Source organism: Tenebrio molitor, chromosome 8 (assembly GCF_963966145.1).
Source record: "Tenebrio molitor chromosome 8, icTenMoli1.1, whole genome shotgun sequence".
NCBI classification, from domain to species: Eukaryota; Metazoa; Arthropoda; class Insecta; order Coleoptera; family Tenebrionidae; genus Tenebrio; species Tenebrio molitor.
In genome coordinates this window covers 14863617-14890305 of record NC_091053.1, presented here as the reverse complement: position 1 = coordinate 14890305, position 26689 = coordinate 14863617, and the positions used below count along the sequence as shown (strand labels likewise).

Genomic DNA, 26689 nt, shown 5'->3' with positions numbered 1-26689 from the left:
TTAGAAATTCGTCAATGGGAGTTTGTATAAACCATGTTGAGTGAAAAGGATAACCAAGATTTTTTCGAAATGGAAAAAAAAATTTTTTCATGTCTGCCAATTAACCTGACTATCTAATAAACAAATTCTTCTTATGTTATGTAACAATTTATGTAACGAAGTGGTGATTTAACTCTCGTTGCCTCCTAAACTGATGTCATCTTGCAGTTCCAGCCTAAGTCTATTTTTTCTTCGACACTGTCAAAATTTGAGAATTTTCTCCTGTGTGAATGGATTTTCATAAATTAGACAACTTGTCAAAACGAAACGTCAAGCTAATTTTAAAGATTTTAAGCGATTTTGAGCCTTTAAGGGGCTCGTCGAACAAAAAACTTTGTATTCAGACCAGTTTAAAACGCGAGTGAAACGAGCGTTTTAAAGGTCCACTCATGCCAAAAAAGCCCAATTTACACACGAACTCGTTAAATAAACTACTATTATTCTAATTTAGCTAATTTAGTAAATTTTATTTCTTTATGGGACTTGTGCTTTTGTTTTTTAAAATAAGGTAAATCTGGGACAATCGTGTAAAGTATCAGAAAAAAATGAAACAAATGGGTTTTTTTTCAGTTGTTTATTAAAATATTTCTATTTTTTCTTACGTTGTCTTCAGTTCGCAAATTACGGAAGTATGAATTCATGCAGTGGGTGAAATTGCACTTCTATCTAAAAGACAATTCAGATTAGTCTTGCTATACAAAGTGTGGCGGAGAAATGATATTTGACAGTTTTGTAGAAAATATTTAAATCCTTCTTTAAATCGTAAATTATAAAATTAATAATAAAACGAAAAACAAAGACTCAGTTTTATATTAATTTTTATTGACTAGGCAATGAATCATTAAAAAAATCGCTCATTTACTTCTCGCTTTTATAAATAAACAAATTGCCACAAACAAATTCTCAAGAGTGTAATATTTGTAATTTGGTAGTTTTGTAGATCTCGAAATCGTCCAGAAACCCCTCTACGCCAGAAACACATGTCTTGCCGGCCTAAACCAGCAAAAAGTAGGGATTTTGACTTGTCATCGGTTTCGGTTGGCATGTGTTACGAGAATTCTGTCAAGTGTCAATGTCAATTCTGTGCATGGTTTGTTAAAAATATGTTTTTTATTTACAATAACGTACAGTTGCGGCCGTTGAAATCTCAGACAGGAAAGATTTAAACACTCTGTATAAATTCCGAAATTTGATTAGCGTAAACAGGATTTTCATCAAGGATTATAAAGTCAGTGTCAGTATTTGACATATTAGGTCAGAATCGCGCGTAACTTTTGAAGTGCCGCAATTATCTGATTTGCAAAAATGTGTTTGACTGAGGGACGGTGTGAGTATAAGAACCATTGCGAGAGAAATTAATGTGGATAATGTTTGAGTGACATTTTGGGAAACGTCACTTTCAATACCATTTACAAAGCCAAAAGTTTGGCGTTGTCAAAGTGTCTGAGTTTTCAACGGCCGCAACTGTACAAACTGCTCGGCTATCGCCTCGGCCCGCAAACCTTACTCGCACTCGCTAAAGTGCCGTTTCTGGCCTTGTGATACAAATAACTATTTATGATGTTTTGACTTATTTCTCTAAACGAAACATTAAATGAAAATTTTAAAAAAGTATTTTTATTTTTTCTCTTCATTTTATCACTTCAGTCTATTTTAATTGTTTATAAAATAGTAACGTACAAATGTTTATAACATTTTATCCACATCTCTATCATTCCTAGAGCAAACTGATTAAACCTCCCCAGCGACTAGACTATACCCCGAGATCTTTCTATTTCAAACTCCTTACCTTGCTTATGACTGCAGGAAAACTGCAAATCGCACCTCCACATCTCGAGCTGCAGCATTTCATGGAACCGGTACACTCAAAATCTGACTTGCAAAATGCAACGTTGCAGGGCATCCTGCTCCTTGTATCCGTGACAGGACACACTCCAACCTTCTGAACCACGATTCGACTCTGCACGAGCACCCTAACGAGAATAGAAAAAAACAAGAAAAATGTTGACATTTCAAGAGTATTTTTGTCAAAGTGGTGTGGCGGCGTGTCTTTAACAAAAAAATCTATAGCTAGGGATACACTGTTTGATTGGGTGTTACGTGCAAATAGCCAAAACGCAATAAAATAAAACAACTAAAATACAGCTGGGTATTTTCAATTAGCTTTAACGATCGATTGTCAAGAGTTTAATGAATGAGAAAACAATAATTGAGAATAAATCAAAACTTGATCCCAAAGTATTTTAGTAAAGGAGAACAATAGGTTGGTAAGCTTGATCGTTTGAATTTGTTGGTATTCTATAAATACATCCACCATTTTATTTCGTGGTTTATTTTGTAATATCCGGGTGACGTATGTGACCTTGGTACAGAGTTTTTTAATATTTAAACATTTAAATCGTTCTTAGATCTAATCTAAGCGACTGTACCTTTAGTTAGAGTGGAGAGTTCCTCATAAGACGCCACCGGAGGAAATGGGGATTAGGCACTTAGGCAGTATTTCCCCATGAAGTGTTAAGTTAACAGAGGGCGCTAGGATTGTCACTGTACTTTCTCCAAAATTTTTAAGGGCGTCACCTACTGCCAAAGTTTTTATGTTTCAACTTTTCTAATACGAAATAACACTCAAAAAGGTGTTTTGGAGATTTCCGTTTTTTAACGAGAAGTGAACCTCCTTGGAATCAGTGGGTTTACAAAACAGAAGTTGCACAGCAAAAAATTGGTACTGATGTTTTAACTTCCGTTGAAAAGAGAGCTGCTCTAGAAGACGATTGTTTTTTTTCTGCTGTATCTTTTTCAATATTTTTCTTCTAGTTTCTAATTTTTTACCTCAAATCAAAACTGTCACGTTTTTCTTCTCTTGATGACAAAATCCTTCTTTAATAAGTTTCAATAAAAACGATTGTCTACACAAATTAGTTAATCTGGAAATTCCCAGCGATAAAGTTTTTTTAGTAGAATGTAAAAATTACAATTTTGAAATATCTAAACAAGTGAATTGAAATTACACAGAAGTGTCAAATACGATCTTGTCATCCATATTCTTAGGGTTTGTTGTTTGGCTCTAAAAAATTTCAGTAAATTTTTTTTTGGTATCTTGATCACGATCTTACCGAAATTTTTGCACTTAAATGGGATGCATGCAAGAAGTCCCTCCACAAGCATTTCGACAGCACTTCCGAATACCAAGACACTGCAAATCTGAAAGACAAGTGATGGCACAAATACCAACACCCACTGGTGGAGGACATAGTCCAGGTTTTTGCGCCCAAACTAGTCCTACAAGAATCAAAAGTACCAAAAATCTCATTTGTGTATCTCACAGTGAAAGATATTTACAAATCCCCACGTACCTGCTTATTTTATATCCTTGTCTTAATCACCTCCTTTTGTAAATATGACGATTAAAGCAACAAGTAAAGCAACAAAAACAAGTCACAGCTTTGCTTAAGTCCCATCAGACACGTTTCAAACAATAAATAAATCTTTCCCTTTGTTTTTTTATGTCTTAGATTTATACAGGGTGTATTAAAAATATTCGTCCAAGATCAAATTCGAATTAGAATTTTTTGTTTGGTATTCAACGTAGATTCGCGTGACATAAATATTATGCGCTATTTTTAATACACCCTGTATATCACATGTTTAACAAAATATATGGTCAAGAACGGCTGTCGAAAACAAAAGACTTGAAATGTCATATCATGTGATGAACGAAGATCAAAAATGGTTTTGGTTTCAGAACGGTTCCTATATGAATGAGTTAGTGTGACCAACCGAACCGCCGTCCCAGGAATAGCACTGTAATAATGCAAAGCAGAATCGTTTCCCATTTGGAAAAAATATTAATGACGTCATAGCTATGACAAATTTGCCCCAATTTTTTTTCTATGTACGTTAAAAGACGCAGAATTTACGAAACTGTTTGACGTGTTTTTGCATTTATTTCAAAAATTAATACTGTGCGTTTTGCGTTACTTTATCATAAGCCTATATTTTGTAAATATCAACCCCGCACCACAATAACTCGTTAGAGGAATCGGAAGACGATAAATGAAAAATACTGATAACGTTGTTACTTATCACTAGCCAGCCGCTCGTAGTGGTCAAATCTGCCAGCTTTAGTTCCTGTTGTTGCATTACCCTGTTCGGAATTCTACTCAAACAGGTAAGAATAATTAGTAATTTTTTTCACAAAGTGAGATTTACGTAGACATTTTTCTTTCTTTGTAGAATTTCAAAGTGCAAACGATTTCGTTGTCGATCCAAGGAGCTCGTTTCATCGGCTTGCAAAAGCAACCGGGGTTTCCTCCAACACTGTGAAACGTATTTACCTCCCTCAGGAAAACCATTGCGAGACCTGCTTCAAAAAATACTATCGACCAGTTCGAGGAAGAAATAATTTGTAAAGTAATTTACAACTTTGCAACAATTCTCAAACGAGAACCATCGATGGCAACAGTTTTCGAAGCTGTGAAGCAAGAAGAGGTCTGTTTGACGGGAAAATTGGCATCATTTTGACGCATTGTGAAAAAACTGGGATTTTGTTGGCAAATGACAAAAGACAAGAGGACAAGTTTGATGGGAAAGCCAGATATTAGCCCCAAACGAAGGGACTTTTTGCGGCAAATTAAAAAATACCGTGGAGAAGGAAGAAACATTGTTTACAGCGACGAATCATATCTCCACAGTTCACACACCAGTCCTTACGATCGAAGTGATAATTGAATTGTATAAAGGCACAAATGAGAAAAGGACAACGCTTAATAATGGTGCACTGTAGTGGGGAAAAAGGATTTGTGCCCAACGCACTGCTCATGTTCAAATCCAGCAAGTCAGGTGATTATCGCGACGATATGAACCACAAAAACTATATGAAGTGGGTCGAAGAAAAATTACTCCCAAATCTAGAAGAACATTCTGTTCTCGTGGTCGATAATGCATCTTATCACAACGTAGAAGTTGATCGAGTTCCCACTTCTGGGTCAAGAAAAGCAGATATGCGAAAATGGTTGCACCAACGTGGAATACTTTTTGCAAAAAAGGAAACAAGATTCGAGTTGTACAAAAAGATTAAAGTACATAAACCAATACGTAAGAAGTACATTCTTGATAGAGTGATGGCTCAGCACGGACATTCAGTTTTGCGTTTACCGCCGTATCATCCCGAATTGAACCCTATTGAAAAAGGGGTTAAAAGTTATGTGGCAAGCCATAACGTGACGTTCAAGTTCTCCGACATGAGGAAATTAGCGGAAAAAATTCCAAACAATCGGCGAAGAAGAATGGAAGGCTGTCTCCAAGCATGTCCAAAAAGTTGAAGACGATTATCTAGAAAGAGAGATTCTCGTGGATGATGTGCAAGAATTAATAATTGGAGGCAACACAAGCGAAAGCGACGAAGAATTTTCAAGCGAAGATGATGACGATGAGGATGACGATATGGGATGTTCTCTATTATCATGAAAATAAATTTAATTGTATATCTGAATTTTTTATTCTGAATAAAAATTAGTTGCATAAATCTAAGTAATACCTAAGTATGTGAAACTGTAAATATGTAATAAAAAATATTAAAAATTAAGATGATTTTTCTTTTAAACCAGCTTCTACTGGGTGCTGGGATAGTAAGAGGGGTATCGAAGAAAAATACAATCTTTCATTCCCCCCGAGGGAAGGCGGGCTGCTAAGGCTTTCCAGAGCCTTTTCAACCACACTGACGGGAAGATTTGGGAAGGGTACGGTGAAGATGGGTGTGGAAGGAAGGTGGTAGGTACTGAGGGGTAAATACCGACCCAGCATTCGCCTTATCTGTGATATGAGATCAGTATTCATATCAAGATGTGATGCTGTGGGAAACCCCCTGAAAAAACCCACACCAGGTCAGGAGACACCGGGGTTAGAACCTGGCATCTCTCGGGTGCAAAGCGGCGCGCTAGGCGCTTGGCCACGATGCTCGGTTAAGGGGTATCTTTCATACTAAATATACATAGTATCGGGAGTTCAAATGAAATCCTGGGCTGGGAAGGCGTTGGAAACCGTCAATTGTTGTGCTTTTTTAAAGCGTAGATTAATTGGAGCGTGTTGACAGCTAACCTAAAATTTAGAGCCAAAAGAATATTTCATTTCGTCAAACTATGTGTTTAAAGGTTTAGCATTTGAAACCTTAGGCCCTTGGTGCAAAGAAGCCATCGATTTCATTAATGTCATCGGAAACCGACTTATCGCGGAATCAGGCGATTCAAAATCAAAGAAATTCCTTTTCGAGAGGATTTCCCTTGCCATTCAACGTGGAAACGCTGCAAGCATTCGGGGCACTTTTCCAGATTCCGCAATATTATCGGAAATTTTTGTATTATAAAACAAAAATGTTTATGTAATTATGTTATAACAAACATCTTTAATTATATTCCGATTAAACATAAACAAACGTCATCGTATCAAACTGCGGGAAATTCAAACTTTACACTGTTCTAAACGGTTTACTTTTTTCAAGGCCTACTCAGCCCAGTATTTATGAGGTTCGAGACAAATATCACAGTTCAAAACTGGTTTAGAAGCGCTGGAGACCTGTCACTGCTAACCACCGCTGTAAAAGTTTTACGCCAAGCCGGCAAATTTATTTGGAATACCCTATCGGTATGGTGCAGCCCAATGCGCACAGCCGAAATTTCCATCCATTCTTAAAGTAGTAAGATTTAAATTCCCCGCACAAAACTCAAATTTGGCGAGGCAGTTTAAATCATGCTTTTCATAACGTCGCTACGAACTATCAGGTGAACACCTCGTGACTAGTCCATTGGTTCGCTGCGCCAACTATAGACTGTTGCGGAAGCGCGAATTATGAATACGCCACTTTCGTTTTTTTTATTTTTCGTAGGAAAGAATTATTTTTCTTATGATGATATGTTAGAATTATGTGGGCAAAGAATGCTTGAACTTGAAACATATGACGCCGACGCGACGGTAGAAAACTTTGTTTTGTTTTTGCAATCGTGATTATTTCTACTTTTGGAAGTGGAACCAGAAACCCATTAGAGGAATTCGAAGGGATCAATAAAATATAAAATAAAATTAAAAATTAAAACTAAATATTTTTGTTATTGTCTTGTTGTATGTATGATGGATACTGGAGTAAAAAAAATACTTTAATTTTATTTATTTGCTTTATCCTCCATTTTAATCTATTGTTTATATAAATATGTAGTCTCTAAAGGATTTTTCACCGTGTGGTACGTACCTCTATCCTCTATCTATATCCTTTCATTTTTATTTCTTTTAAATATTTTATCGTATTTTCACAAAATATGTATTGTTATTTATTTTTCTTATATCAATTATTATTATTATTATTATTACTCACCACGTAGGTTTTTCAAAACAAAACTTTCTAGATTTTTTTTCTTTTTTATTGTATTTCTTCCAGTTTGAATTTTTTTTACTCAATTATTACAGTTAAGTTACAGTATGACAAAATTACAATTGCAAATTATAATAATACATATAATCCATCCCTTTCGCGATTATTATTGGCCCCAAGACACCACCAAAACATTCCTAAAACACCTCAAAATATCATTTAATCTTATCTTGATCAGTTGATCACAATCTTACCAAGTTTTCGACACTCAAACAGGATCCACGCAAAAAGTCCCTCCACAACCACTTTTACAACATTTCTGACCACCTCGACACTGCAAATCTGCAGAACATGTGATGGCACAGATGCCAACACCTACTGGTGGCGGACATTGCCCAGAATTCTGGGCCCAAACGAGGTTCGTGGCCCAAACTAAACCAAGAAAAATAAAAAATACCCAAAATGTCATTTCTCGGTCTTACAGTGAATGCTTCGTGATTACCACGAGCTCACTTTACATTACTTAAATAGTTATCGAGAGATTAAATACCATTGAAACGATCAAAATTAACCAATCACATTGCAGAATTTTGTATTTATCGGACTGTTAAAGTTATGGATCCATTAAATTCGTGTTTACAAACCGGACCTTAATCACATTTTGGTAATTAAACAACAATTAAATACTTGGTGAAAACGCCCTAAATTGGTCACAACAAATTAAATACCGAGCGATCCAAAAGTCTTTCGATCAAGTGAGCCATGACATTATTATAATTACACCATAAAATAAAAGAATGTGAAATTAAAAATATCAAAGGATAAGGACAGGCTAATAAGACATATTTTTAATTTTCATTTAACTATGTGCCAAATATGCTGCAGCCCAACGACATTCGTTTCCACTGTCATGACCCACCTGATAGAAAGACTTTTGGATCGCTCGGTAGTATTATTAAGTATGGAGAACGGTACCCATCAAAGACAATTGTTTGGAGGAGGAGCGCAGCGACGACTCCAATTATTGTCTGAGATCGGTACATTGTCCTTAACGTTCGTGATGCTTCTAACGTTTTTGCGGGATTGAATAGGTATTTATTACAAAGCATTCATACAATAGGCAATGCAATATGTGTTATCCTTCACGTCATGTTGCCATAATGTCGATTTTTGTATTGTGTTTCTACAGCAATCTGCAAACAGTTACCGCCATTGCAGTTTTTTGTGCAAATATTGACGCCAGTCGTGTTAATAAAGAAGCAGTAAAATGAGTGATCTCAGTGATTCCGAAAACGAAGTGGATGTTGTAGAAGAAACTTGGAATGTGGGCTGCGTTCGGCTCTGATTTCTGAGAAATCCAGAGAACGCTAGAACTAGGAATCACTCGTTTGCTCGAAGTTCATCTACATTGTTAACTAATAAAAGTGGAGACCTTCTTGAACTGAAAAGATACGGAGGCTGAAAGTCTTCAAGTATAACTGAAGACTACATCGAAAACAAGATTCAATTTGCAAGAAAAATTCTTCATGACGTCACAAATAAAGAATTTTCGAAGCCAACGACCTCACTGGGTAATCAAGAAAATGTGGAATATGAAAATTGCAGTGGCAAGGAAGGCCGACTACAAGAGCTGCATAAGTTTCCAGAAAGTGCCAACATCTTGTCTTCAATTTCTGTCTACATAAAAATTATTATAATAATTGGTTAATTTTTAATAAATTTACTTACCGTTCTAGAACACCAAAATTCCTAGTGTCGAGTTTATCGTTAGCAACGAGTAAACACAACTTAACCGTCTTGGAAACAGACGTGCTAAACAAGCAAATAGACTAGGTACAATCGGGTATTTTTTTTTTAAATTAAGTTAAAAAAAATTATTAAGTACATACAGGTGTCCCAGAGTTGCGAAAAAGCTCCATAACTTGTTTGTTATTAAAGATATCAACTTTTTCTTTTTTCTAGATAATAGCTACGCTTCTACTGCATATTCGGAAAATATTGCGGAATATATACAGAGTGTCCCAATATTATAAAAACACTAAAGTTAAGTTTTTTAAATGTAAACTACCCAGTTTGATTTTATTTTTGAACTCTATGCTAAATTATGAATCAAATTTATACAGGTCGTTTTTACTTATCTGCCATCGTTTTTGGCGCTTTTTTTACCAGAATTTCCAATTGCAGGGGTCCCTTAAAAAATTCGTATCTTCCAAATCGTTGCACGTAAATTAAAATGATTGACGCTGTTTGATTTCTGAATGTTTGCTGCATCTGCTGAGTGTTTACTCAACAACCTGCTTAGTCGCATATGCCTACTGCGATTTTTTAAACATAACGAATTAAAAATGTCAAAAACTCATTTTTTTCAAACGGCACCCCGTATTTATTATTGCACTGGTCGAAACCTTTTGTGACAAGCTTTTGAACAATATAAGGTTTGTATAGTCCAATCTGAAAATCTAGGGTGCTATCCTAAAATCGCTAAATTTGGTGCAATTTTTCCGTTAAAAAGACAATACAAAAATCTAGTATGCCTAACAAAATATAATCACACAATATGGTCACTCCATAAAGATGAATCAACCAACAAAACAGTGTTTAACAATTAAACATTTCATTATTTTAGTGATTTTAAGATAGCACCCTAGATAGTGCAGGGGTCCCTTCGAAAATTCGTACCATCCAAATCGTTGCACATAAATTAAAATAATTGACTGTTTGATTCCTGAATGTTTGCCGCATTTGTTAAGTGTTTAATCAATAATATGCTTAGTCGCATATGCCTACTGCGATTTTTTAAATATAACAAACTAAAAATGTCAAAAACTCATTTTTTTCAAATGGCACCCTGCATTTATTATTGCACTGGTCGAAAGCTTTTTTGACAAGCTTTCCAACTGTATAGGGTTTGTATAGCCGAATGTGAAAATCTAGGGTGCTATCTTAAAAACACTAAAAATCACTAAAATTATTAAATGTTTAATTGTTAAACACTGTTTTGTTGGTTGATTCATCTTTATGGAGTGACCATATTGTGTGATTATCTTTTGTTAGGCCTACTAGATTTTTGTATTGTCTTTTTAACGGAAAAATTGCACCAAATTTAGCGACTTTAGGATAGCACCCTAGATTTTCAGATTCGACTATACAAACCTTATATTGTTCAAAAGCTTGTCAAAAAAACTTTCGACCAGTGCAATAATAAATACGGGGTGCCATTTGAAAAAAATGAGTTTTTGACATTTTTAATTCGTTATGTTTAAAAAATCGCAGTAGGCATATGCGACTAAGCAGGTTGTTGAATAAACACTCAGCAGATGCAGCAAGCATTCAGAAATTAAACAGCGTCAATCATTTTAATTTATGTGCAATGATTTGGAAGGTACGAATTTTCGAAGGGACCCTTGCATTTCGAAATTCTGGTAAAAAAAGCGCCACTGATTAAAAACGATGGCAGATAAGTAAAAACGACCTGTATACATTTGATTCATAATTTAGCATAGAGTTCAAAAATAAAATCAAACTGGGTAGTTTCCATTAAAAAAAACATAACTTTAGTGTTTTTATAATATTGGGACACTCTGTATATATACCGCAATATTTTCCGAATATGCAGTAGAAGCGTGGCTATCATGTAGAAAAAAGAAAAAGTTGATATCTTTAATAACAAACAAGTTATGGAGCTTTTTCGCAACTCTGAGACACCCTGTATGTATATAGTTCATTTTAATAATTAAAATCAAGTTTATTTCGTTCTTTATTAACTTGCTGGGTTTTTTTTACGTAACCTCTACTTAAACTAGAATCCAGAAAAATAAGCTTTTAATCGGCATCGAAGCTTCCCATTTGGAAAAAATATTTATGACGTTATAACTATGACAAATTAGACCCAATTTTTTTTCTATATACAGGATGTTTCTGAACTACGTGTGTTAATTTTAACCAGTGAAAGAACTCGCCAATTTTTGAAACTTTTCTCTATAACATTTTGTAAAATTCCTAAAAGTATTCCAAGATTTTTTGCCCCACAATTTTGACCAAACGAGTCGTTTTGTGTGATTAACTAGTTGCTATTTTTTGTAACCATGAGAATCTAAATTTTGATTATTTATTTTTTTTCTATAACAATGGAACTTTTTAACAAAGCTCTGTTTCTATCACAACAGAAAATTTTCGCCTTTACCCATAGGCGGATATAACGGGTGTTTTTTTAAATTTGGCGTCGAAGTCGGCGTTGAACTGTCGATTGTGAACGCACTATACAGGTTACGGATCACGGATCAGCTGTTTAAATTACGCTTTTATACGAGTGGTGCGATCTCAATCGACTCTCCAACGCCTACTTCGACGCCAAATTTAAAAAAACACCCTTTACACTTTAATGGTTAATTTATTCCAAATTTTAAATCAATTTGTATTGTTTTTTGGTAAAAATGTTATAGAGATGATTTGGCCCGTTCTTCCACTGGTTAAAATTAACACACGTATTTCAGAAACACCCTGTATGTTAAAAGACGCAGAATTTAAAAAACTGCCGTGTTTTTGCATTATTTTTTTTTTAATTAATACTGTGCGTTTTATTAATTGTCTGTTAAAGTGATGGGTCCATTAAATTCGTGTTCAGAAACCGGTCCTTAATCACATTTTTTTGTAATTAAACAACAATTAGCATACGAATTGCAAGAAGTGCACACGTGAGTCACCACTTTGCATGTTTCGCATCCGGTACGTTTGGAATAATAAATAATAATTTGTTTTGTTTGAATGTGTGATACATTTTTTCCTGTTAGAATCGTAATTGGTCTTATTTTTGGAACGATTTTGGGAAGCGGGACCAAACCTCAAACCACAACGCTTTAGAGTAATCCGACAATGATAAGGTGCAATGGGGTGACTGTCCATTGCAAAATATGAGACATGGAAATGATTTTAGTTTGTTTTATCAACTGATAAATCAAAAAATTTCAGTCAGAACTCTGTGGTGTTAAATCTGGAGATGTTGTTGGCCACCAAATACATTTTTGTTTACAACATATTTTTTTTCATTCCAGTATGATTCATCACAAGTTATTGTACATTTCCTCACGAAACTGACTTCACACTTGATTATTTAGAGATTATTCGTGACCATTTACCAATAATGAAAATTAGTCAAGAAATATATGTTGGTATTTATTAACAGAAAACCTCCAACATGTCAACTTATTGTTAACAACTGTCAGTGCAGTGTGGGCCACAATGATCAAGAAATTCATAATTCTATCTCTTCTCGTTCTGGTTTTGGCTTCTGCAGAAGACGAATCTCCTGGCGAAGCTTTGAGTTTGAGCCACTGTCCCAAATTCTTATCTCTGGGTGTCTGCATCAAATTATGTAAATCTGACGACGACTGTTTGGGTATTCAAAAATGTTGCGAAGATAACTGTGGTGGTGCCGTTTGCAGACTTCCCTCACTGCTTTGAGTCGTCATGAGTAAGATAATTGACTCAAAATTTGAAGCAAAGAATTTACAAACATTTCTGTTTTTTTCAGCGATCCAGGTGTTTGTGATGTAATCAAAATGTAGTAAAATTACGTAGTATTTTTTAGTGTAGACTGTAGAGTGAGCTTGATCTGAGGGAAAATAAAACTCTTGAATCAGAGTGGTTTACAAAATTTTTGTTGGTATTTACATGGCCAGCTCCATTAAACCTATGATTAATATTATACAGGATTATTCTAAATGATTGTAGTCGAAGTAGGCCATGCCCATGTTAGGTATTACATCCTGGGTATAGTCCAATTTTTACCCTTTTGCGATAACGTCATTATCTAGTAACTTCACGTATGTTTGAGCTAGGATCAGAAACAAATTTGAATTGATCATAAATAACTATAATGTTTCAAATTTGTTGACAATTGCTTCGAAAGGTTATGTTTGAAATCAATGTAATAAGCTAAAGAAATTGAAAATTGTCAAATTGACAAGAGCATAAAATAACCTTAAAATAACCAACAATAAATAAACGTGCCTTTTTTTTTGTTTTTTTCTGTTTCTGTCGTTTTAATAAAGAGAAAGCGAGGAAGGAAATCGTGACGTCACTTCAAAAGGGTAAAAATTGGACTAGATTACATTTTTGCCGCTTTCACGTGAACTGTCAGTTTTGTCGCTGTCACTGTAATTTTTTAGGTGAATGAGGTTTTTATTTATGTTTGTTAAATTAACGATTGAATCCAGAAATATGGAATTGTTTTACAATCAATTTTAAAAATATTTAGTTATTTTGCACCCAATTTAACTCCGGTGTGTGAACGGTGTGTACTTATTCACATCATTTTGATGTTTTTTTATGATTTGCTGCAAATCTACAAATTCGTGAAAAAAAGTATGACTTTCATAACTAGTTGTACAAATAATTATTTTGTTCAACACTGTCAGAATTTGAGAATTTCCTCCTATGCGAACGGATTTTGATAAATGTCACAACTTGTCAAAACGAAACGTCAAGCTAATTTTAAAGGTTTTAAGCGATTTGGAGCTTTTAAGGGGTTCGTCGAACAAAAAAACGTTGTATTCAACTCGTTCGTGTGTAAATTGGGCCTTTTTTGGCACGCGTGGGCCATTTTAAAACGCGAGTGAAACGAGCGTTTTAAAATGGCCCACGCGTGCCAAAAAAGGCCCAATTTACACACAAACTCGTCAAATAAACTACTATTTTCGAATTGAAATTTGTTTAGACTTGCACCACAGAATTGTTTGTTGCCAACACTCTTCCCTCAAATAACTACAATTCAATAATAGAAAACATACATAACCTATCAATTTATGACCTCAAACCACGGATGTGATATCGAAGCGTATAGGTACCGTTGAGGGAGATGGAGGGAACACTGCCTATGCTGGCAATGTATTGCAAGTACGAATGCTCCCAAAATAGTTTCTGGACGTGTGATATACAACATTTTTGGTGTCGACTTCTACGGATTTTTGTTAAATGGAAGTTAAAGCACTCGTTTTAATAATTGGTATTAGGGACTTTTTTGTGTTGGCAACACTTAAATTTAAACATTTAAATTTTAAAATCAACATCGCTCTTGTTTCCTGACATTTATTAATTTAATTAATTGGTTTTGTTTTTGACATATTGCTTCTTTGTAGTTTGTACGTTAGGATTATAAATAGAAAAACATTTTTAAGGAGCCATTCACAGAATTAACATTGACGCTTCACAGAATCCTGATAACAAATGCCAACCGAAACCGATGACAACTCAAAATCTCTACGTTTTGCCGGACTAGGCCGGCAAATGTGTTTCTGGACGATTTCGAGATCTACAAATTACCGAATTCCGGCCGGAGGCACGAAAAATATATAGGTATTTAAAAGTAGAAGGTGCTCAAAAAGAAAACAAATCAAGAGTGCTACCCGTACCTTTTGTTTTATCATAAAGTTCGGCTTAGATTGGCTCATACGCATATGTATACTTGCTATGCACGGTAGGTTTATTGGTTGCCTACCTCTCGAAAAATCTATTAATAATTAATTTATTATTAATAATTAATGCTTTATCTTCAATGGTAAAACCCATTTTACCACTTATTTTCGGATAATTGCTTACAATTACAGTTGACGTTTCTTTGACATTTCAACGAAAAATCTGCTTACCAGTGGCGTCGCGTTTGGCAATAAAGCTTTATTTTATTTTATTTTTCACTTTAGTATAATTGCATGATAACTCCTAGGATACGAAATACGTAAACATGTCCATAACAACCGGGGAATAATAACAGGGCGTAATAAAAATAAGCGGGCGTAAGAAGAATAAGCGGGCGTAATGAATTCATAACGCCCTCATCAATTCATAATTGCAAAGATGCCAATTTTTTTTTTAAAGAACACGTATAGTGAAAAATAAAATCTTGTATGCACCACGGCATCACCGCATGATTACGCCCATCGAACGATATCCATCTCTCGGGCTAAAGCCCTCTAGCTGGATTCATCGTTCTCCGGGCGTAATCATCGTTGTAACGCCCTTGGTGCATAAATAGCTATTTACTTTACTTCATTTTTTACTTCATCTTTTATCCCAAAATGTTTTCTACATTCAAATGCTTTTCCACTCTTTTTATAAATCTCAAATATAATTCTTTTATTAAAACTACATTAAAAAGCCATTATTGACAGTGATGCCCGAAATTCCGTGTCTCTAACTGTACATACTCTTATTAATTATTATCAACCAAAAGAAACCACTTTCCATATATTTTATGTAATCTCGTCCCACCAACATAATTTACAACATATCTTATCACAATTACGTGCAAAATACCTCCGCCACTAAATAACATTATCAAATCAATGCAAAAAATGTAAATATTTTGATAAAAGACGAACCAACGCGTTGACATACGTATAAATACCCACATAACTGCACTGTCCGTCACAACAACTCAAACTGTCACTCAGTCAAGTCAATTCGCGTTGCCAACCCCAAAATGATAAAAATAATTTTGACATTTCTAGCACTGTCTTTTGTGGTTTTTGCTGAAAAACCCGGAAGCTGTCCCGTGAGCTTGACCAAACCAGCCATCAATATTCCATGCACCGTTCCGCAGTGTTCTTCAGATGATGATTGTCTGGGTCCGCTGAAGTGTTGCTCAAATATTTGTGGCAGCCCTGTGTGCATTCCAGCCATCGGAATTCCCAGTATTCCCACCGGTTACCAACAAGAGTAATGGTTTGACAGTTGTCATGCAATCTTGCCAACTTTAAAAGCAAAAATCCACTGTTCATGAGAGAATTATAAAAATTGATGTTTTCGATAAATAAATGATTTAAGCAGTATTAAACAAGTTTATTGTTTTCAACTGTTATAAATTCTCATTTTTCTCCTTTGTAAACTGCCTCTTAACTGCCCTAAAGCAAAATGAGCAGATAACGAACCGTTGCCTTAGACAACACATTCAACGTTACATTTCTGACAGGTCTTGAAAAATTTGTCAAAACTGTCAAAAGCAAATGCGAAACCATTTTTAAAAGATTTGGAAGCTTCAGGGACGTCGTTTCAAACAATAAAGTTTTGTATGCAACTTGTTTCTGGGTAAATTGGGCTTTTCTAATTGCCCTCGAGGCCTTAAAACCATCGCTACGCTCGTGTTTTAATCTTGTCCCTCGGGCAACTAGAAAAGCCCAATTTACACAGAAACTCGTTGCATAATAGTTATTTATTAAACGAGTTCGTGTGTAAATTGGGCTTTTTCTGGTACGAGTGGGCCAAAAAAAGTCCAATTTACACAAGAACGAGTTCAATACAACGTTTTGTTGTTCGACAACCTCCTTAAAGGCTCCAAATCGCTTAAAATCTTTAAAATTAATTTGACGTTTCGTTTTGACAAGTTGTGACATTTAGCAAAATCCGTTCACATAGGAGAAAATTCTCAAATTCTGACAGTCTCGAACAAAAAATAACTATTATTTTGTTGAAATTTCAGCCTTCAGTGAATCTGAAAATGTTGACCTTTACTATTAACCCAATAATAATTTTAGTAATGTTACTTAATAATAATATGCGTCATACAATATAGCTACGCATTTACAGAACGGAGTATTTTGTTGATAACCGCTATTCTGAGAAATACAAAATTTCTGTGGTTCAGTCACGCAAACAGATTTTCACGAAAACACAACGTTTAAAAGAGTTTTGTGTACAAACCGATTATTTCTTTTTGTTGACGGAAAATTTTCGTTTTTACATCTCGCTGGTTAAAACTTTTGAAAAAAATGATAAACAACTTTATTTTTAGAAATTTAGTGCAATATAATTCTATGTATTCTACATTTGTGCATCCACCTGGCACCACTTGTTTGTTAGTAAATAATTAACTAATTATACTTATTAGATAAATTAGAATTAAAGCAAAACGATTATCAAAGCCAAGGATGATGCACACAATATAAATAACCGATCAGAGAAATTTCACTCATTGTCAATTCTCGACTTAACAACAGAATGAGTAAGTACAAACTCTCCACTTTGATCTGTTCCTTTTTAAAACTGTTGTTCTAGATGTCCAACTCACCCTCCTTTTTGTTGTCGTCCTCGTCACCGCTTGTTCTTCGTACTGTGAGTGAAATTTGTCTCGATTATTTCCTCTTCTGATAACTCTGATTGCGAATAGGGAACCAGTGTCCTCCTGCAAACTACATAACGGTGTGCACACCAAGATGCAGGGACAACAGAGACTGTCCTTGGAATCAAGTCTGCTGCCAGAGTCAGAACACCCAGTGCTGCACCAACAGGTACCAAGACAATTACAACAGTAACAACAATTACAACAATTACAACCACAACGGCTACAATAGGAACAAGCCCAGTAAGAAAGTTGCATTTTCAAGTGAAATTCTAGACGGGTTTTGCAGGAACAGACACGCACCAGGGCTAAATTAGAAGCTTCCAGGAGGTTTGAATTTGGCGCCGCACGAGTGTTGGTATTTTCCAACATGTTGTACAATTTGTTTTTTTTGTTATATTTTGTTTTTGTTGTTGTAGAGTAGTTAAGAGTCAATGTTTAAAATCTAGTTCTAGTGGTCTTGTCCAATGTTGTTAGTTTTCTCCACAGTGTTCTTCAATTGATGATCTTTTAGCTTCAACGCTAATAAGATTGTTGTTTTGACAGTTGCACAGGATATTGTTTTGATCAGCGTAGCCAACTTTACAATCTAAAACAATCCAGGGTAATTTATATAAGTACACTTTGTATACAAAAGTAGAAAATAAACTGTAGCAGTACTAAACAAGTTCATTTTTGTTAAAATCCCACCGAGTCACAGCCTTCGGCGCATTTGCATGTGTTTACTTTTACTTTTAATCTAGAACGTGAGTATTTTTTAATGATCGGATTGCTTCGAAAAACATTAACATCTCTTGGAACAACATTCAAATCACGCAAACAAGTTTTTATGTAAGATAAAACAATTAAGTGTGCCGTGATGATTTCTTTTTGTTGAATTTGCAACAAATTCATATTTTTGTTTACATTTTAATCTTGATATCTCGCTTGTTGAACAATGGAGTGAGTAATCAAGTTGGTAATTAAGAGAGGAAACGACCAAATAAACTTAATGGCGTGAAGGAAAATTAAAGCAAAACGAGAGCCAAAGGCAAGGATAATCGATGCAACATAAATAGTCGGCCAGAGAAATTTCAGTCTTATTCAGTCGTGATTCAACACCAAAATGAGTACAAACTCTCCACTCTTGATTATTCCTTTCTTAAAACTATTCTTCCAGATGCCAAACTCGTCCTGTTTTGTGTCGTGGCGGTCGTCGTCCTCGAAACTTCCTGGTCCTTGAGCTGTAAGTGAAATTTGTTTCGATTATTTCACGTTTTAATACACCAAAATAGCGAGCAACTGTCCCGTTGCAAGCCGTATCGCCAGTTGCAGTCCAAAATGCACCGACAACAGCAACTGCAAAGGGGCCCAAGTCTGCTGCACCAACATCTGCAACACCAAGTCCTGCACCGACATTTACCAGTACCAGGACGGCAACAAAGGATTCAAAGGGGGCAACTCAAGTGAGACGTTTCCATTTTAAAAACGACATTTGAGATGAGTTTTGCAGAATCGGGAGCCACCGGAACGTATTGCGGTAACGTGAAGTGCGGCCCTCACGAGAAGTGCGAGCTTGACAGGACGACGAAGAGGCAGAAATGCGTCAGGGGCTAAATTGGAATTTTCCAAGAGATTTGAATCTGGCGCCGCTGGAGTGTTGGTGTTTTCCAAGATATTACACAGTTTGTTATTTTTGTTATATTTTTGGTAAAGTAGAATAGGTGCGAGTCAATATATTGGTGGAATATTGATGGGTGTTGTTTTATTGGGTTCAGGGTCGTGTCAACTGGTGGCATTTCGTACCAACGGGAACTGTGTCAATTGGCACCTAAAAAAATTGAGTTATGAGTGCTTGTTGCATAATTTAATAAACTAAGCGAATTGGAGGCTAGAATTTGGTTGTGATGGTCGATGTATTCGATTGAATCGATTTGCGATAGTACAATGACCTTTTGAACCGATGGGACATAACCTAACTGTCATTTGTCACAATTGACAGTTGTCAAATCGTCGCGATTCCGGTGAATTATCGTCAAAATAAACATAAACGTGTCCAAATAATGCCCGAAAGAGTCTTTACGCGCTGACAATCACCTAAAAATCTCTCATACAACCTATTTCAAGTGAAAAAAAATGCTTGAAGTGTGACCGTTCAAAATGGTAGTAGCGGTCCTAATAAACAAGATCAAACATTTTCTGTTGTTCCTGGTGAGCATCTTCAGACGCGCCCTTTGCTGCTTCCGCCGCCGCCGCCGCAGCTCCTTCGATTCGGTCCCGTTGACGCACGTGGGCGTCGTCGCCAATCACACCGACCCCGAAGAGCCTTGGACTTGGGAGGAGAAACTGGAGTACGCCGAGCCCAAGACCGTGCAGGACCACATCGAGCTGTACCGCAAGCGCAAGATCGACGCCCAGCAGCAGGCCAAAGACGAGGCGGAAGAGCGCGCGGATCTGTTTGAAGACATGACCCCGAAGATCACCAAACAGACCAAGGTGTTCGTCAACACCGAGCGACGAGAGAGCGGCGGGGCCAACCGCCTCAACGTCGCCGAGACTGTGCCTGTGGTACGTCAGCACAAAACTTCGCAGAGATTCTAATGGCATGTTTCAGGAGACTGGGGAGCTGCGCGAGTGGGAGGAGAGCTCGGGCTGGGAAGGAGAGACTCTGGACTGGGACGCGCAGGAGGCCCTGCGCCAGAAGAAGCGCCAAGACAGGGAGAGGAGACTGTGGGAGCAGCAGCAGAAGCGCCAAGAGAGGGCGAACCGGTCCCTGGGGGCGCGCGTTAGCACGTAACGTTTATTTAAGCCAAAGCTGATGTAAAATAGTGGTCGCGCCATTCCTATATTTTCGTGAAATAAATTCGAATCAAGTTGCAACTTCTCCAACACTTGTTTTCGCACCGGGCCAAAATCCCACCTCTTCAAATTCTCGCGACAAGCATGGACGCTTGTTTTTGTACCAGCGGGAAAGATATTTTTATAATTATTCAAATCAAGTCCGATTATCTATAAATTTATTTAATATAAAAAATGTACAAAATATAAATCTAAACAACATACAAATCATGAAGCATAATATATATAACAAAAAAGTGAATAAATAAATATCTAATAGATCCACATAAATATTATGTTATGAAAATAAAATTGCATTGAACGACGTAATGGAAATTACATCGGATGAGTTCTATCTCTTCGTCATGACCTTGAAGTTCATGTACTCGTGACTGTCGTCTATAACCTCACTTTTGCCAGCACCGATGTTCATGTATTCTTGTTCGCTGCTGTCCTCGACCCCTGTCACAAAACTGTCAATTTAAATCACACGAAATGTCAAACTCACCTGTCACTGGTAGTCCAGAGGGCGGGAACTGGATGTAGTATTCTTCAGCCAATGGGAGCGTGTCTGGTCGCGTGACCGGCTTCTCCTGTCACAGCCACCAATCAAATCCCTTCTAAATACGCCCTGTCCCTACTCACCTCGATGGTCTCGAACAGCTGGTTCCTGTTGGAGAAGATTCCGCTCTTGACTGGTTTGGGCACCGGCACCGGCGCGTAGTTCATCTCCGCGACCACTTTGCTGAGGACGTTCCTGAAGTCCTCTTCGTTGTGGCTGCCCAACATGTGCTACAACCGAACAATTAGTAATTGGGGTAGGGTTTTGAGAGGAGGAGTACTTTTCGTTCTTCGTTGTCGGAGTGGGTCCCGCTGTCCCCCAGACTGCAGCCGCTGATCGTGCTCATCCTGCCGGACGAGCCCGAGCTGGAGGTGCTCAGACTGCTGATGGGTCTCTGCGACTGGATTGCTACGATGCTGGGGGAGGTCAGGATGGGTGTCGAGATCTCGTGCTTGTCGTCGCGCGATTTGCCCCTCGCGAATAGCTTCTTGATGCGCTCGAACGGCGACGACTTCCTCATCGAGGAGTTCATCTCCTGCTGGATCTTCTCGTAGCGGAGTCGCATCTCCTTCAGCTGGTCTTGTTTCTCTTTGAACGACTTCTGGACGTCGTTGCGGTTCTTCCACTCCTCCACCAGCTTCTCCACCTGCGAAATCGAATGCACGTTGTTCTTGAAGTCGTTGATGATTTCCAACAGTTCTTTCTGGACTTTGTCCTCGAGGATGTCGTTGGAGGTCCGCGAGGGACTCGCTTCCGGGGCGCCGCTCTTGTTGGGCTTGGGGGAGGGCGGTGCCGAGGTGTCTCTCTCGACGATCACTTTCACTGCAAGTGTGCTGCTTTGGTGGGGTTCGCTTGGGGGGTTCATCGCCATGTAGCCCCCCTCAGGGGACTCTAACGGGCGCGGCGGGGGACACACCTTGTAGAACTCCTCCATGGTCTTGGGGGTGACGTAGCAGTCGTCATCCTGGGGTGTCTTGGCGGCGAGGCTCATCTCCTTCAGCTTGGCGTACATATTGGTGAACTCGTTCATGTTCATGTAGCCGCAGAGGGTGGCGGCGAGTTCGGGGTGGCCGTTGGAGTCGGCCAGTTCCGCGGGGGTCATGTCGTGGACGTTCTTGATGTCGTAGGCGATGTCGGCGCCGGGGCAGTCGAGCAGCTGGAGGGCCAGCTTCTCGAAGCCGAACCTGGCGGCGAAGTGGAGCAGCGTGGGGAACTCCTCATGACCTGCAGACACCGCGTCAACAATTTCCTTTGGATCGCCGTCGACTTACTGTGCTTGTGGGCGTGGACGGCGGCCGCGAAGGGCGTCTGGTGGTTGGCCAAGAGGTTGAAGTGGGCCGGCAGGTTGCGCTGGAAGGCCTGCAGGAGCCAGTTGTCCAGTTGCTCTTTGGTGGAGGGACCGAAGCCCAAGGTCTGTAACGATTCGAATGTGGGTGTTGCCGCCCCCGTTTGTTCTCCGACCGATTTGTTTCGATCAAAGCTTTACCTGGCACATAAAGTCTATCGGATTATTGGTCAGCCGTAAAATTTGTTCGAGCTCCCTGAGTCTGCTCTCGCACTTGATCGGGCGGCTGCCCACGATGCTGCCGTTTTTTTCGACGAGGATGTTCACAATTGCCGTCACATCCGTCAGATTATTCGGCACGGACACCTTCACCGTGTAGGGGTTGCGCCTCTTCACCGTCTTCACCTCAAATATCTCATTATTGCGCTCGATCGACACCTTCAGAATGTCCTCCTTCTGCAAGGGGTAGTTCAACAAAATAAACACGCTGTTCTGGCCCTGTCTAATCTTCTTGGGGGACACCGAGAAGTACGACTTCTCCTGGCTGACGGAAGTCTGCTGCTTCCAGATGCGCGACAGGATCGACATCGCCTGGCCCAGGAACTCCTTGGTGAAGTTCTCGTCCTGGTCCTGGCCGACGCTCAGTCTTTGCCATTGGAAATACGTCGGGAAAACTGCAACCAAATCGTCACGACGCTCGTCCCATCATCGCTCGCCGTTTCCTTACTTTTCTTGTGGAGGTCGGTCAAGTCGCCGTCAGAGACGCCCAACAGTAACGCCAACGTCCTGTCGGCGAGCAACAACTTCCCCAGAGTGGAACACTTGTCGGGGTTTTCCGCCGCGAAGTCGAGGAAACCCGGGCAGAGGACCACCAGTTGGAGTTTGACGTTGGTGGCTTTCTCGGCGACCAGTTTGGGGTCTTTGGAGTCGTCGAGGCAGTCCTCCAGGTTCATGTGTTGGATTCTGCGGAGGCAGGTGTTGTTGTAAAATGGGATTCGTGAGTTGGGGGACTTACTTGAACGGTTTCTTGTTCGCTTTGCTGATTTGTTGGAAGTAGTTTGTGAAGTATTCGGCCCAGAGGGTTGCGGCCTCGCTGGGTTTGAACGACACTATGAGGATGTCGTCCATGTTGGCTGGTTTCTTGATGGCACCTGGAACAAAAGACGATTTTAGATTCCTTTTTGGTTATGGTTTTCTAAGTTTGAGGTTATAAATAGCGTTAATGTCTAGTGCAGTGTTGTCAGGCACTTTAGTGACGGAAATCAAACAGTGTGTCCAACGTTAAAAAAATAAATCATGGCCTCCCATTATGTCAAAACAACGTGAACGGTGTTTATGTTATCAATAAACATATATTCAAATTATATTGCATCGAATTTGCTTCGTTTTGCCTCTTTATCTTTTTATACACCTTTCTTCTCTTCTATTATCTCACCATTACTCTTTTTTCTGACATCACAACAGAATTGACAGACCGCAACTATTGCAACTAACTGACCAGCACAACGTGCAGATTTGATCCCGTCGAAAACTACCAAGAACTTAACGATGCTTACTAAAAATATTCTTCCATAAAATCTAAGGCATTTTTCTCGTTCTCAAACACACTATAATACTCAGTGTTCACCTTTATAACACTCCAAACATTAATTTTTTTCATAATGACTACATCTCACTTATTTATCACGACATTAACAAAAGACACTCAATTATCACAAATTGATTAGATAACGTGATGCATTTTTATATAATTTTTAAATTTTCGACTCAAAACATCCGACCTGTCATTCCACCAGACGTCATTTTAATTACTTCCTGTTGAATTCGCGCGACCTTGAATTCCACTCAAACATGAAAAATATATCGTTTTAACACAGTTACACTTATCAACAAACAAAGATAACAGTGAACCAGTGAATGAAGCGAACCGAAAGAAGTACCCGGCGGCAAGAAGCGCACAACACTTGCACAGTAGTACCGGACGCGCACAAAACAAAAGTGCCATTGTTCGGGTGCGGTAAACACGAAACAAATAGGCAATTTATGAAAGTTGTGATGTTGGGGCGGTACTCACCACCCTGGACGAATGGTTGGTACTCGCAGTCCGAGTCGGTCTCCATCTCGAAGCACTACCTTTCGATCGCCGGTACCATCCACGGGCGCCGTCCGTGCCGGAGTCAACCGAGATCGGAGGAAGTACCGACCTGGGAGATAACGATAACGGAGGCGGTACCGAGCGATAGCGAGTGCACTTTGGAGAAACGTTCACGGGTGCATCGATAAATCGATAGTGTCATCGAGGAACAACAACGCATCTGACGCACTTCGCTTGATTCACAATGGGAACGTGCGTGCGTCATAAAAAATTCGTGCGGTTTTCCCCGGCGACGTAAATAGATACGAGGAGGGGACGGCGGAAATCAGGTGGGGGTGGGGTGGCGGCAAGGTGTGAAATATCTGTTTTCGGGACGGTTTTTTTCATTGTAGCTCTTCAGTTTTTTCTGTTTTACATTTGTTACTTGTTAAAAGTACCGAAGGGTACTTCTTGGTGGGTGCATTCGGTGTAAAAGATCTGTTTTTGGAAACTTATGGTTTCTTACGTTTCACATTTGGTGGTAGTTAGTATTTTCTATTTTTGGAAAGTATTCTGAAGTTTTCTTTAAATCAAAAATTGGGCATTTTCCCTCCGTCTTGACAAACATATTTATTGCCATTTTTAGCTTCATAACTGTTATCTTTATTTGATTTTTCTAAAATTATTTATTTATTCTGCATCTAATCTTTATTTATTTATTTCATTTATCTATTGGGACAACAAATTTTCCAAAACTTGAAACGCACCGACAACTCCAACTCAAAAATTCACTGGAAAATTTTGTTTCCCAAACATCATTTATGAATTGTTTTTCGATCGCCCAACAAACAACGTAAACAGTCCAGTTATCGGCTCGAACGGCGATAAAGCGACCATCTGGGGCGCCGGATCTGAGTGCGATCGAAAAGCAATGTTGGCATCGTCGAGTGCGCCAATAAAAACGAACGCGCAAATATTTACACGGGTCGAAAGTCATTTGCATACTTCCCAAATCAAATATTAATGACCATTCTAAATATTTACGGACGCCGAACAAATCGCACATGTGGCCCGGCAGACGCCAGTGAAGCTGTAAAATGGCGAAAGATGGCGCTGTCAGGGACGGATCCACCGTTGAAGGAATGCGTCGTGTACGGAGTGAGGCAAAAACGTGCTTGAAATAATTGTGAGGATTCTTTCAACGTGTGTCAATGTTGACTAAATAAAAAAAAATATGTTGAAAATTAAATCGACAAAAAAATTGATTTGAAGACTACCTATTAGTGTCAAAAAATTACGATTTTGTTTCTTTTTATTGAAACACTCTGTTTTACCTATCGTAAGTCGGAAATTGTGAACAATAAACATAGTAAAAAATTGACATTATTTTTTTTTAATGTCTACGAGTATGTCTATGACAGCGCTGTTTTTAGTTCAATAACCTTCTGATGACTGTCAAGATGGCTGCTATAAAATATGATGTGTCTAAATAAGTTTCTGGTCAAGAGTCCCTTTACAAATTTTTTGTTTTGTCACGTATGTCGTAGCTCACAGAGCGTCAGGCGTCCAGTTAAACGTCAAATTGGGTGTTTGCGTCAGCGTCATCTTTTTCATCCTTTGTCGTATTTTTCACAAAAACAATTTTTTTAACTGAAATGGTTTACTCAACTGAGCAAAAAGCGTTTATGAGAGAAAGTTATTCTCCCAACGGTCGTAAAGACAACGATTAGTGGTGCAACATTGTTTGCAATAATTTCAGTTTAAGTTTCAACAAGTGTCATTGATTATAAACAATTTCAGGAGTGTTTATTTAGATCCTACTGCGAAAATTTTCGGCAAAGTGAAAGCATAACAAGCAAAAAGGTAGTAGAAGGACAAGAAAATGTAAAATGCATTCACGTTGTTTTGGTATTATGGCAAACCACCGCAATTTTACATTTCATTTGGTAGTAAAGCTGTATGATGAATTAGGTTATGTTTCTCTAAGTTTGAGGTTATAAATAGCGTCAATGTCTAGTGCATTGTTGTCAGTTTTACTAGTTCAGCAACATGTTATGTTCATTTTGATGGGTCCGCATGTTAGGCACGGAAATCAAACAGTGTGTCCAACGTTAAAACATAAATCATGGCCTCCCATTTTGCCAAAACAACGTGACCGGTGTTCACCGTTGAAGTTGTCGATGCAGTTGTGGACAATGAACCAAAAACTCTCCTGTCATTTCTTTCTATGGAAACGTAACGCATAAAATTAAAACAGAATCTACATGTATATCTTTATCGCACAAGTTCTGTTCCGGAGCTGCTGATCCGGCACCAAGGCTTCAGTTTTGTTAATGATTTGCAAACACGCTGTATTATGATGATGTAACTTGAAAAATTTTTTTTACTGATGAAGCTTGGTTTTATAGGGCGGGATATGAAAATTTACAAGACATGCGAAT

At 38.2% G+C, this 26689-nt stretch overlaps 4 protein-coding genes and 1 long non-coding RNA gene across 8 annotated transcripts in view; 3 read left to right on the top strand and 2 right to left on the bottom strand.

Annotated features, from left to right (window-relative positions):
* Positions 1-437: 437 nt before the first annotated feature.
* Positions 438-4029, bottom strand: LOC138137329 (uncharacterized). The gene is made up of 4 exons (XR_011161692.1): positions 3153-4029; positions 2469-3103; positions 1829-2012; positions 438-705 (listed from the first exon to the last, which is right to left on the bottom strand). It is a non-coding gene; the product is annotated as an uncharacterized lncRNA (long non-coding RNA).
* Positions 4030-16962: 12933 nt separating this feature from the next.
* LOC138137366 (waprin-like protein) lies at positions 16963-18322 on the top strand. 2 transcript variants are annotated; one of them, XM_069056722.1, is made up of 4 exons: positions 16973-17393; positions 17447-17503; positions 17559-17753; positions 17800-18322. In XM_069056722.1, exons 1-4 carry the CDS (start codon positions 17390-17392, stop codon positions 17820-17822), a joined length of 279 nt encoding a protein of 92 aa, XP_068912823.1. In that variant the 5' UTR covers positions 16973-17389; the 3' UTR covers positions 17823-18322. The 2 variants fall into 2 exon arrangements, with proteins under 2 accessions (XP_068912822.1, XP_068912823.1); XM_069056721.1 differs by having other exon boundaries at positions 16963-17393; positions 17559-18322.
* A 155-nt stretch (positions 18323-18477) lies between these two features.
* Positions 18478-19243, top strand: LOC138137365 (waprin-like protein). Its single transcript, XM_069056720.1, has 4 exons — positions 18478-18619; positions 18670-18735; positions 18785-18955; positions 19003-19243. The coding sequence occupies exons 1-4, from the start codon at positions 18616-18618 to the stop codon at positions 19104-19106; spliced, it is 345 nt and encodes a 114-aa protein (XP_068912821.1). The 5' UTR covers positions 18478-18615; the 3' UTR covers positions 19107-19243.
* A 129-nt stretch (positions 19244-19372) lies between these two features.
* On the top strand, positions 19373-20378 carry LOC138137364 (receptor-binding cancer antigen expressed on SiSo cells). Of its 2 annotated transcripts, none has more exons than XM_069056719.1 (2): positions 19373-20054; positions 20104-20378. In XM_069056719.1, the coding sequence occupies exons 1-2, from the start codon at positions 19650-19652 to the stop codon at positions 20284-20286; spliced, it is 588 nt and encodes a 195-aa protein (XP_068912820.1). In that variant the 5' UTR covers positions 19373-19649; the 3' UTR covers positions 20287-20378. The 2 variants fall into 2 exon arrangements, with proteins under 2 accessions (XP_068912820.1, XP_068912819.1); XM_069056718.1 differs by having other exon boundaries at positions 19385-20057.
* Positions 20379-20489: 111 nt separating this feature from the next.
* stumps (DBB domain-containing protein stumps) overlaps positions 20490-26689 on the bottom strand; it is a 28769-nt gene continuing 22569 nt past the window's right edge. The window contains exons 1-9 of one of the 2 annotated variants that reach the window (XM_069056710.1): positions 24249-24518; positions 23190-23325; positions 22902-23137; positions 22376-22848; positions 22161-22302; positions 21170-22113; positions 20973-21119; positions 20836-20920; positions 20490-20789 (exon numbers count right to left, since the gene is read on the bottom strand). In XM_069056710.1, the coding sequence (XP_068912811.1) occupies positions 20680-20789; positions 20836-20920; positions 20973-21119; positions 21170-22113; positions 22161-22302; positions 22376-22848; positions 22902-23137; positions 23190-23325; positions 24249-24294 (2319 nt within the window). In that variant the 5' untranslated portion in view covers positions 24295-24518 and the 3' untranslated portion in view covers positions 20490-20679. Of the gene's footprint in view, positions 20790-20835; positions 20921-20972; positions 21120-21169; positions 22114-22160; positions 22303-22375; positions 22849-22901; positions 23138-23189; positions 23326-24248; positions 24519-26689 lie in introns of those variants that run through there. The other variant, XM_069056709.1, reaches the window with a different exon arrangement.